General features: G+C 36.4%; 1 protein-coding gene across 1 annotated transcript; it reads right to left on the bottom strand.

Annotated features, from left to right (window-relative positions):
• Positions 1–2,480: 2,480 nt before the first annotated feature.
• Positions 2,481–2,858, bottom strand: LOC149424124 (succinate dehydrogenase [ubiquinone] cytochrome b small subunit, mitochondrial-like). Its single transcript, XM_089631040.1, has one exon. It carries the CDS (start codon positions 2,856–2,858, stop codon positions 2,481–2,483), a length of 378 nt encoding a protein of 125 aa, XP_089487166.1.
• Between the last annotated feature and the right edge of the window lie 9,821 nt (positions 2,859–12,679).

Here is a 12,679-nt window from a genome sequence, read left to right as displayed (position 1 = left end):
AACACGGCAAAATGGTAGCTTGTGCTATGAAAACTTGTAAAAATAGATGTGAAAAAGAGAATAAACCCAATTGTCGTATTACATTCCATATGTAAGCATTATTTTAAGCTTATTCACATCGTAAAATTTGGATCAGTTGTAGAAATATATAGTATCACATCGAGATACATCTCGACGCAAAATACAAAGCCGTTTGCATAAGAATCAGGGATGTGCCTTTGCCTTTTGCGCTTTAGGTACCACATGTTAGGTACGCGCTTGTTTCGTATGTACGGTACTGCTGGAACGAGAAGGAGTGCGTATCACGTAATGCGCTAGGTTATACCGAGTGGCGATGTGTGATAGAAAATCATGTTTTTTGTTTTTAATTGAAAAAGTGTCATCGGAAGGCAAAATGATGTCCAAATTTTTACTCCAAATACTCTTAGGAATTGCTGGTAAACACTGTGTATATAATTTCATTTGTTTTTTTAGTTGTTTTACTTTTCTTTCTTAAAGATTTCAATATTTTATTATTAATAGGAACATAGCGGTTGTGACAACCCTCCAACATTGGTCGAATGTAGCGATTCCCAAGTGTGCGCATCGTTGTTAATGGGAAGTAAATTATGAACACTTATAAAAGTGTCTTAACTAAATACGTAAACAAAATATTCGACTCTGAAAATAGAAGAAATTTTTTTTGCCGAATTTGGACTTCGCAAATTTGTTCATAACGTGGCGAGTAATTTGCGCTCCCATGTAAAAATGTCTATTCATTCAAAAGCAGATTTTACTTTTAAGAACTAAATGGTGATATTAAAATGCGAGATGCCTATATACTGTCAGATTGATTTATTGACGAATCACAGTCAGCTTTACCCCCTTCGTTCTTCAACAGTTGATTTTACCCCTCACCTTTAATTTCTAGTCTATATATTCACATGTCTGTGTGTGTAATATAATATTTTCTTGCAAAAAATCAGCAGTAAACTAAACCGAATGAAGATGTTCAACCTGACAAGTTAACAATATATGGTGCTGATATAGATATAACAATTATCATATTTTGTTTATTAATTTTAATCACTTTGTTTGTGAATGAAGCAAATCATCATACATCAAAAAACCTTAAAATTAGATAACGATTTTTCACAATGACGTTACAATACATCTAAGCATGTTATTGACTCGGAATATTAAAATAAAAAATAACAAACACAATTGTGTTTCCAGTAAATTCATAATTCATACATTCGTGTTTGACAAAGATCAACATTTAAAGAATAGGTGTGTATGAAACAAATAGATATAGGGCCGGCCAGTGTTTTCGTATCTAAAAGTTGCATCTAATAGTCTAATAGATTATAGGTGCGAATGAGATGACCCTGCGTTTACTCGCTTACACTAAGACATATAAGAAAGGCTGAGGACGACCTACTGCCAGTAGGCTGTCCTTCTCATACTTATTTATTGCTGCATTTTCTATTTCACTTTCTCTAATGGCACTTAAATCTTCGGGAAATAATTGTATTTTTAATAAGGAATTTATTTAAAGAGCAGGCAGCATTCAGATTTCACAATAAGTAATCGAGTTGTTTTAAAAAGTTAATCCTACGTAATATTTAGTTAATTTGCAAGTATTTTCTATTGAAATATTATTCCTTGGCTTTTACTAATGTTTGCCATTTAATGAAAGCACTTCTCATCACACACAAAGGCATTTATGCAATTTGGTTAGAGTTAGCCACAACCTCACATCATGTGACAGTTTATTACAAAAACTACTTGAAAGTACGACAATTACTGTAACTTTTGCTTGCTATTTTGAGTTCTCCATAACGTGTCTATAAGTTTTATAATATCATTGGTTTTTCAGTCACTTGCCTCACAATATGAATTTGAGTAAGTATATTTTACATACAAGCAAACTTTTTTTTCCAAATGTTTCTGGCTTTTTCCCTTCAAGGGTGTTCTAGGCCATAATTTCAAATCATGGAGAGAGGGAAGATCAATTTATATTATTGTTTAAATTGACAAATTTCAAAAGTATGTGGAAGATTGGCGTCGAATTCAGATGCAGAAGATTTGAGATGTTAAATGGAGGGGAGCCAATTATAGATAAGACTTGATAATTTGTTTAGAGAAGGACGACTTAAAAATATGTGATCTAAAGTTCCCACTTCTAGACTAGAAGGTGCAATCTGGTGAGTCAAGCACGTGAATTTTAAGAAGGTGAGAATGAACCATAAAATATTAATTCAATTCTTAACACTAAGATAAATTAATATTACAATAAGTAATAATAAAAGAATTTCATCTTTTGTAATGAACAACCACGTATTAGCTGCATACGATAGTATAATGAAATATTGTTTAATTATGTTTTATGATCTTATCATAATAATTATAGGCAAAATAGACGGACATTCCTTTTTTCTCTATTTTTATACAAATTTTTGATTCTTTTTTGAAAGCACAGACGTACTAGTCTTTAGATCTTATTGATCCTTTGATTTGATTGCCCATAACCTCCTGATGGTATGCGCAATGCCGATGTCATCAAAGATCAGGTAGAAAAGTCCACCCAGAGTGACCATCATTACGAGAGCTAATAAGCCATGGCAAATCTTTGGGATGACTGATCCAAAAAGTATTACTCTGATGTAGTCTTTGACGATAGATTCGAATCCCCAGTAGATGTGCGTCACCAGGCTGATGGCCAGTAGGATGTCCAGAGGTTTGCAGGGAATGGCTATGGCCAGAGGGACAATTACCACCATACCGGCAGCCAGCACTTTCTCCATGATCCAGAAAGTGATGTGTTTCGACCTTGGAGCATTGGATGTTACTTTAGGTGCTGCAGTACTGTAATCCATATTCCTTAGTGCAAATTGTTGTGATGTGTTTTCCAAAAGGTTCGCGGTACAAGGATGGAGGGGGGCTGCCATTTTGAACTTAGAGGCATTTTGTAAAGCAGAACAACTCAAGCGAATTGATAATTTGCTCGAATATCCGCATAATTTTGCGGACGCACCACGCACTAAGAAGGCCATGATCACCCAGAAAAAATAATTTATTTTAATCAGCACTAGCTTCTGTCAAAAACGATAAGTCTAAAAAAAACAGAAGATCGATTTTGGATATTCTAAAAATCTAAAAAAAAATATTTGAATTTGTGTAGCAGAAACGAAAAATATTAAATAATATCATAGAACATGATTTTAATCAGTTCAAGAATACTAAATAAATACCTCACTGACTGCAATAGATTTAAAATTAAATTAAATTTATTATGTTTGAAATTCATTTTATTGAATTTTAGGAACATCATTAACATTGCATCATGCCTAACAATATAGAGCAACCAATGTTAAAAATAACTAAGGTTTTTGTAATAATTTATAAGATTTAAAAATACGAACAAAGTGGCAGTTCTGTATGACGAAATACCCCAGTGACATCCCAGTGACCTACCTAAAGGGTATGGGTGAGTAGGTAGTAAGTACCTACCCACATAAATAAACCACTCACCCCTAACCATAGATATATAACACCCATAGTAGATGGGTGTTATATATCATTGCCCCTAACCATTTACAAAGTTGCCCTCATGAAATCACGTAAGAGAAAACGAAACCAAAAATCGAATTTCCCTTCAGGGTTGCCAGATTGAGTAATCTGGAGTAATCATTGAAAAAAATATCGCATTGAAAGCAAGTCTGTTCTGATTAGTGGCGTAAAATTCCCTGCAATTCCCTGAATCCGATTATTTCCGGTTCCAAACAGAATGTTGCCTGATTCGAAAAGACCATTTTCCAAGAATTAGATCGAATTAAAACCCTACCCCACCGAAGGCAAAAAAACGGCTTGAAATTGAATTGAAAGCATCCCTTTATCTCGTTTTTTGTGTCATGCCCGTGAAATTGGGCCGGGCACAGAGCGCATTGTGTTTTCAATATGTCCGCGTTCGTTTAATTAACTGAATGCTTCCGAAGATTGGCGTTCGCTGGGGACAGTATCAGGGGTTGATACCTACTCCTTCTCTTTGTTGAACTTAATGAAATTTAAGTGAAGCATTAAAACATTTTTTTCAAGGGATTGACAAGTAAATGTTTTGGCTGGATGCGAAATACATAATATCGTTACCGTTCAAGAAATAACCATCAAACCACAACACACATTTTTAAGATCTTACAAATTTGAAAGCTAATAATATTATATTAACTTCAACAATGCGGTTTTAAAGTTTATTTAACAGAAATTTTAAAGTTTTATCTTACCGCCTAGGCATGTTTTATAATTACAGAAAAAGCTTAAAAAAAGACTATTTCTCTAACATTAAAATTTAGCCCGTCGTCCAATGGGTCGGTAAAGGTAAAGAAAGGGTACACAAGGAATCAATATAAACCGTAAGACCGTGCGCGCAGGAAAGCCATACTAAACGAAACTTAAATTTCTGCGCATGGTCTTACATAAGTCGGCTTATATCAATTCCTTAGCGGACCGTGGGACAGCTGACTTGGATATCTTAATTTAGTCTGGAGCCAGTGAGACTATGGGATCCCCAATTGGGGTATGTTGTGAGACTGAATTTAGTATGGGGGGAGACACGGGAGACCAAAACATCAATTACATTTTTACTCCAAATAATGTCAGGAATCACTGGTTAAAAAAGGTATTTTATTTAACCATTGCGTTAAAGTAACTTAAGTACGTTCCTTAACACCCTGTATATTATTTTTAATTAATATATTGTAAAATAACACACATTACTTGCGCACGTCAGGATTACAACCCGCGACCTATTAAATTGCTAGTCGAGAGCCTCACCCCTCAACTACGGAGGCCGTCATAATATAATATTTATAAATTATGAGTAGGAACCTACCCACGCATCTCACAATGTTTCAGTAGGTTCCTAGATATCGGCCATAAATCAATTAAAAAATCTTTGGCAGGAATACGATTCTTTTTTGTCAATGGTTTTGGGTTCGACTTCCAACAACAATCTCGATACGCAGATATTCTGTAAATTAACAGAAAACTCAAAAGACAAAAGAAAAATAAAATAGATTGAATTAATGTTCACCAGCATTATTATTATGTCATAGTCTTGCTAACTCCTTTATCGAAATTTAAGACCTCTCCTTATCTAGAGTGTTAGCAAAATCCAGGATTTGAAATAATGTCGTAGGCCATTTTGGCAGAAAATTATCATTTAGGAAAGTATAAATCACTCGGAACTTACTTCTGTTCGGCGTTTAGAAGAAGAACAAATGTCTGCAGACAGACCCACAAGTCGCCCAGCGTGACAGAACCCAGGTACAAGAATAAAGCTGTTTTTCTTTCAAGCTGGGCCCCAATATCCAGTATATTATTATAGGCAATATATTAAGCGACTATTTATTCAGAAATATATTTGGCCGGGCGCGCAAAAAGCGGCATTGGAACCGCGAAGCGAATCGGTGAAACACATTTTTGAGTTAGGAAACATATTTATTATCTTTGAAAATAAATAAAAAGTTTATATGGCGGTCAATGGCGTATAGGGCAAGCCACCGACCGGGTCGACCAAATTGAGATACGCATTTTTTGGATGCCAATATTATTTCGTACAAATTTACCAATACATTATTATTCCAACAATTCTTTGGAATCAAACGAGAAGACTGACGTATCATTATAATATATTAACATATAATAATGTAGAGCGAAGAAAGGAGTGTAAGGAGAATATATGACGCAAATTTAAATTGTAGCAGAAGTCGGGTGATGGTTAGATAGTTACATATGATAATATATTTGAATTTATACTGTACTACCTGACTTGACCGTACATTATTTAGTACTTGTTTCATTTGATCGTGCCATGTCTTCCTCGGGTATCTCCGAATTTTTCTACCATTCTGTTCCACATCATAAATTCTTCATACCCCTCTTTCTTCGATTATCATGTACGCCTCATTTTACCAAAAAAAAATTGATTTCCCGACTTTTCTACAATTCGCTACAGTATACCACATTTTTACTTTTGAAAAACTACGTGTCCGACTTTAATTTAACTCCGTGTCTTATTCCCGCGCAGTAATAAAAACAAAATTTGAAATTTCATTGAATCGGTAAATAGTTTTGGAGTCTATAAGGCACAAAAAAAGAAACTTTTTTTTTTAAATAAATATATTAGAACGAGTTTCCTAAGGTAGGTAGGTAAACCGTCCAGGTACCTACTTAATCGAATCATTTTTTAATTTTTAATTTTTATTTTTTATTATTTATTGAAACATATAAACAAGGTTACAATTTTTTTAACAATATAAACACCAATATATCAATCACTCTCCTAATAAAGCAGCTGCTTGTGTTTAGGAGAGGACAACAAAAATATTTTTACATTTGTTTAAATTAAACAAAAAATATTAGTAATAAAACAAAAAATAAATAATTTTATTTGCTAAAATCAGTTGATGACAATTAAGTCCAAAGGTATGCGTTTTTTAAATATGATTTATTTTAAACGTTTTTTGAGCGGCGCTAGAGAGCATCAAAACTTCCCTTTATTATTCATTTATTTATTTCACGGCCTAGTGGGCTTATTAACATGAAATCAATGTATTATAATGCAACTGTGTTGCATAACTATTTATTGTAGTAACAACAGCAGGGCAAGTACATAGTATCGATTTATAAAATATATTGGGAAGCATAAGTTAAACACGTGCAAAATTACAATGATTAGTAAATTGAATATGGAACCAGTGTAAAATATAAAATGATTTATAAAAACTAGAATAAAAGTAAAGAAACATAGAAAAAACACTAGGTAGTAGTAAACTCTTACATTTCAGCAAAGCACTATACGAAATCTCTAAATATGTTGACAACATTCTCAAATCTATTACTAAAATTATACAATCGATTTAGAGCGCCCGTAGACGAGAGATTGTAGCGTACATAGACCCAGTGTGTTTTTACATTTTTGTTCCAAGTTGCGCTAAGCTCGACATTCCAAACAAGCCGAGCTTAAAATCAATTCATATACCGGGCATTTTTCCCTATAAACACCACTGAATAGTTCCTACCACCTACTATTTTTCCGCTCAATTTCTAAATGCTCTTACACAACAACTGTACTAATAGGGAGGGTACCATAATATGTTAGAGAAAGTTTCATTTGAGTCTCGTCAGCGAATTGAGTTTTCCCCCCATTTCCTGTAGGTATATGTCACGATCGGTTACCTTGAGCTTAAACTAGATATAAAATTATATCTATCAATCCAATTCTTTCGCTATATACTTACGTAAAGCTTATTTTTAAACTGTCTACCTCTATTGCTAACAACAACGCATTAAAACCCCCAGCTTCCGAGACTTTGTTTCAAAATAACTCCAGTTTCAACATTTTATTCCCCCTTATTAGATTTCAACAAATAGCTGGAGGGGTATAATTTTATGTATTTTTCGTCACTGTTTGCACCCCGTGGTATCGTATTAAAAAGACATCAAGAAGCGGCAGCCATCAAGTCCCTGACGCCAGTCGATTATACGAACTTTATGCAAAAAAGTTAATTAATTAACAATAACAATACAATTAACATATTTGCCTGCTTTCATTTTTCTCTTCTCCACTTAACTGTAGTAAATATTATGTTCAAAGATGATGTTTTATTTTACCACGTCTCTATTTTACCTGTAAGCTAACTTTTTATTAAAAGTTAATGACATTTTTTGTTGTTGTTTTCACCACAGGAGTGGTTCTGGTCTCAGAGAGTATGTTGTAACTTGTTTGCCTTTTGTTAAAAATCAACGTACAGTCTGACGAATAATTGTAGAGTAAAATTAGGTTGCTGCAATGGCAACATCGAGATAGTTCATAGAAGAGTTTAGTCAAAAATACGGTCCGAATGCATATTTTCAAATTATGCATTGTACATGTACATAGTGTAAAAATAATATATGATAAGTAAGATGGAAAACTTTGTGATGGTACGGCGCTCTATGGGGAACCCGCTTCCACAGTGCGGGTGTAAACTGTGCGCACTGATATTTATGTTTAGGTTTCATTCCTTCTTAATTTTAAACATCGTTTTTGTGAAAGCACAAACAAGACATGCAATGCACCATTTTAATAATTAAACAATGCGGAAGAAATTGCACTTTAAGCCTATTAAAAAATTTAAACGTAAAAAGATTAATAACATATACGCGTAAAATTATTAAATTTTTTTTGAATTTAGTACATGTATTGTAAAATTATTTAAATTTGACAGACGATTGAACATTCCTATCCAGGAGCTGAAGTCAACAAGTCAACCAACCTCACGAAATGCTGATCGGATGGGACCGACGTTTATTTCGTATATCAACTGCCGATTTCACAGAAATGCGTATGTGTAAGAGAATGCCACCAAAATAATCGACAACGAGTCTATCTGCCGAGTTTTAGCTCGATCAGATGTCGGAAAATGGGTTGATTTCCGCTTCCAAGATTTGCATTAATTCATTACAAATTCAAATAGATGTGCTCATATTTCAAACGGTCAAATTAGAGAACGGCAAAACCTCACATCTGAATATTAATTTGTTCCTTTTCCCGTGTTGCCATAGTAATGAAAATTTCAGTTCCGATTTGGACAAACCTCGTCGTAAGAAAAGGTAGGTAGGTACATATCCACCTGAAAGAATTTCTCTCTGCACAGAATCGGTAGTCGAGGGGTGCCTAAACAGATCACAATCATGATAGCACTCCCGTTTGAAATGAAGCGAGTATCCATATTAATTAGTCCCAATGTGGACGCTCGATTCACTGATTACTGATTATTATTACTATTTCTGTCTAAAGGCAGCGAGTGCCGCCGATTCAATCTGTCCGGGGACCCCAGTATCCGCTGGCCGCCCCATCGCTGGACACCCCGCTGCTAACGCGATTAGACGAGGAAAAAGTACCTACGCCGAATACGGGGAGATTGATCACGAAAGCTAATAATGCGTGCGTGTATAAATTATTCGGTTTTTGATAATAGGTACCTACCTGCCTACTTTTGTGTCGGAAGGGATTGCTACCTATTTCGAGTTATTAGCTACATAAGTAAGCAGGTAACTAAAAAGTTGTTCACTAGTAGTTGGAATCGTTTATATGTTGATTTGGTAGGCAGCCAGGGTCGGATTTCCGCCTAGTTCAGCCTAGTTTTACAAGGCCCGGGACCAGGGCTCCGCCATAATAACGATGATAACAATTTCCCTCAGGAAATTTTCTTTCATAATCTTTGAAGATTTTGTGAAAATGGTACACATTGAGGATACACGATAATAATGTATTAAATTTTCAATAGGGCACCAACCTCGCTTACAACCCCAGCTGAATTCAATCTGAGTAAGGGTAATTTAGGATAAAATGATTGTTATTTGTGCCACGGGCATTTAAATGCAGATATCAGTCATGTTATTAATTAGTTGCCTACGTTTCGCTAATGTTGCAGGAGTAGCATTGTAAATTCCGCATCATAAAGCGAAAATGCAGGAAACAAATAAATAATATCGTGCGTCGTTAGCGAGTGCTTGTTTATCGTTTTTTCTCGAAATAACGAGGCGTATCCCAGTTTTATAGCCTAGATCAAAGATAATGGACCGCAGAATAATTAAACGCACTCCCTGTGTGTGAAAAAAAAATAATTAACCTCACATTACTCATCATTACTGGAGCTTGCCGCATTGTCCGCTAGAGCGGCGGGTTGCTTTCCCGCCAACTTTTTACAAGTCTTCTAGAAATCGTCGAGACAAATCACTCAATCATGTCTCCTGTCTCCTCGGGAAGTTGGGTGCCTTCTCTCACTGTCCCAGCACATTGCCAATGCATAATGTGTCATTAATTCACCGGAAGAATTTTCACGACGATGCAATTACCGATTGAGCCGGTCTAGGCAAGGCAGTCTTTTTAGATGAGATTTATTTCGACAACTTTTTGTAAGGACGCCAGAGTTACAAAACGATCTTAAAAATAAAATAAATATTATATGCCGCTCGAAGGACCATTTTTATTATTCGGCAGTTAACAGTTTGTTGCATATAGTCCAGTCAAGTTAAACATGAAAAGGGGGTTGTGCTTGCAAAAGGTCCAGTCATTCTGAATTTTTTATATGTTGTTAGGACCTAAAGCAGTATTAAAAAAAAAAATTTGCAACTTCGAAAGTGCTGTGCGAGCGGCGGTGGACCTAAAAAACCAGGAATATTTCGGATTTTTTTCAGTTTTTGCTCAATATCTCAGTAAAGGAAGGGTCTGACCGGTGTAATGGTTATATATACTTTTAAAGTAGACTAAATTTTCTATAATTTGAGACTAAAGCAAGCTATATAAAGCTATTGGTTTTCAAGATACAGTTCTTCAAAAATAGGCATTTTTTTCCAAAAAGTGAATTTTTTTCGAAATGGTCAATTATTTTGTAAAATAATTTCTAAAATACGCATCCCACGTCAAATATTGTGTGAAATAAAGTTGTTGTAAATTTAATAAGCTTTTATTTGACACTAGATTAATATCTGTAAACTTAACTATTCTCTCAAAAATGGCAGATAACCAAAAACAGTCATAAGTGGATTTTGGGTGAAATGATTTGCATATACATAGTTTATTTGAAACTGTTCTCACGTCTTTTTATGGTTTTATTTATCAAACAGTTAACACATTTTTGATGAAAAAAAGAAAAGATATTACATCTATCGGGAATGACGTCATCTTCAAACATTGTTTTATATACCTACATACTAAAATGCTTGTACAAACATCATGGTACCTACTATAAGGACAAATTACATGTACACAAAAAATAAAACTAATATAAATCATGTAGGTATTGTGTCTTGGTTGCCAAAATCATGTCTTTCTTTTTATCTTAGCTGGGAGAGGCGCCCAGTCTGTAGTCGGGTCATCTTCATCGTCCGAGCATTTCAGCTCCACATCTGGGACGTTAATGCAAAATTTGCCACCGCATGACTGACAGAGGACTGAGCAGTGGAGCCCAGCCTTTCTACACGAGCAGCTCCCAGAGCATCCTTTCTTGCATTTACACGAAATTTTTCGCAAAATGGCAGGAGGTGCGGGATCCATCGTGGTGGGGATGGGGGTGAGTCCTTGAGAAGACAGCTTCCACCCCCATTCAGTGGGATTCAAGTTGACTCCCCGCCACTTCTGCACTTGGAGGTAGCACCTTGCTGCATGGTGGTCTGCAGCATCTTCCGTCGGTGGCAAATGGGCGAAGTTTATGTTTGTTGAAGTGACAAACGTCTTATACCTCAGGAAATCCAAAGTTTCCCTCGCGATGTCACCCCCATATAGAGCCACGAAGCACTTGATGCCTGCTTCACTCACGGCTTGTGGGGTAGAGTCTGGCCAAAGGAAGACCTCCACTTGCTCAGCAAGTGGTTCACTCTTGCTCAGAAGTGTGCTGATTTTGGTCTTTCCTTGGCCAAACAGTGCTGAGGTGGTATCGCTCCCGGCAAACGCGTGGGTAAATAGTACCGTTCCTGATAATTGTCGGGAGTCCTGGTTGTTGTAGGAGGTCGTAGAGTAGTGACAGCAAACAGCTTCACCCTTCGTGCACTTCTGAAGATAGACGTTTGTCTCTTCAGCGCCTAAACCATTGAGAAGAACGAGCAGGTTGACATCTTCTCCCACTATGACGACCCGATCGGCATCTGCTCTTTTTGATAACGCCATCATGACGATCTCTCGATCGGCATCTTCTTCGGCAACAGCCACTTCTACTCCCTCCTTCTGAAAGGCGTCACAGAGAAGAGTTATAAGAAGTCTCTTATTGTTTTCATTGCCCAATACATGCTCTTGAGCAATTTGAATTACTGTAGATTAATCGAACGTCAATTCGTAGCTGGAATGAGCTGCGTAGCGCCGGAGTCGTTCCGCTGTTTTGGTGTTTTTTTTTTGGTAGCATCTTCGGGGTAGCCGTCAAAAACGATGGAGACGTTCTTCCCAAAGTGGTTTCGGACGTAGGTGGTATAACGCGCCAAAAGTGCTCGAACCGTGCTCTTCCGCTGCCACACGACCTTGTGCAAGAGGTAGCTACCATCCAAAATGACGTGAGTGCTGGCATCTATCGGCGTGTGGCTGGAAAGAGGAGTGAAGGCAGAGTACAGAGTAGATTTTGTGCCCTTGCGCATCCCTTGTTCATTGAACAGAGACATCGGGAACGGGGCCAACTCATACTTGAAGTCATCCTGTAAATCCTGTTCAGATTTCTTTGCAAAACACACTCGCTGAAAAATTGTGAGCGGATCCACAGCCACTCTTCTGTTTTTGTCCGGCAGTTTAACGGTTGAGGTGATCGATGCCAGCGTGATAACTTTATTTTTCCGTTTTATTACTACCTTGTCGTACATTTTCCCCACAATTTCCATCACTACTTCCGTTCCAACTCTCTGGGCTGTGTGGCAATTAATTTCAGGACCTGCCAGTAAACCACTACTGATAGAAATTAAACTGTCAGTTTTGGGAAATGGAGGGTGGAGAGAAAACCAGTTTTTTAGTTTTTCCACATCACTATTATCTCGGATGATTCGAGAAGGTCTCATGTCTACATGCTGCTCTCCAGTAGGACATGATAAGCTGCAAAAACTTTCCAGTTCTTCACAAATGTTCAACATAAACACCATTCCTGTTGTCCACCTTGCCAGAACACTTTCGGAGATT

The sequence above is a fragment of the Hesperophylax consimilis genome, chromosome 4 (genome assembly GCF_061612785.1).
Source record: "Hesperophylax consimilis isolate HC1 chromosome 4, BYU_Hcon_1.0, whole genome shotgun sequence".
Lineage (NCBI taxonomy): Eukaryota > Metazoa > Arthropoda > Insecta > Trichoptera > Limnephilidae > Hesperophylax > Hesperophylax consimilis.
The sequence above is the reverse complement of the archived record's forward strand: the minus strand, read 5'-3'. Positions and strand labels throughout refer to the sequence as shown.

Coding starts and splice junctions, on each gene's coding strand:
- LOC149424124 (XM_089631040.1), bottom strand. CDS start 2,858: ATGGATTACAGTACTGCAGCACCTAAAGTAACATCCAATGCTCCAAGG.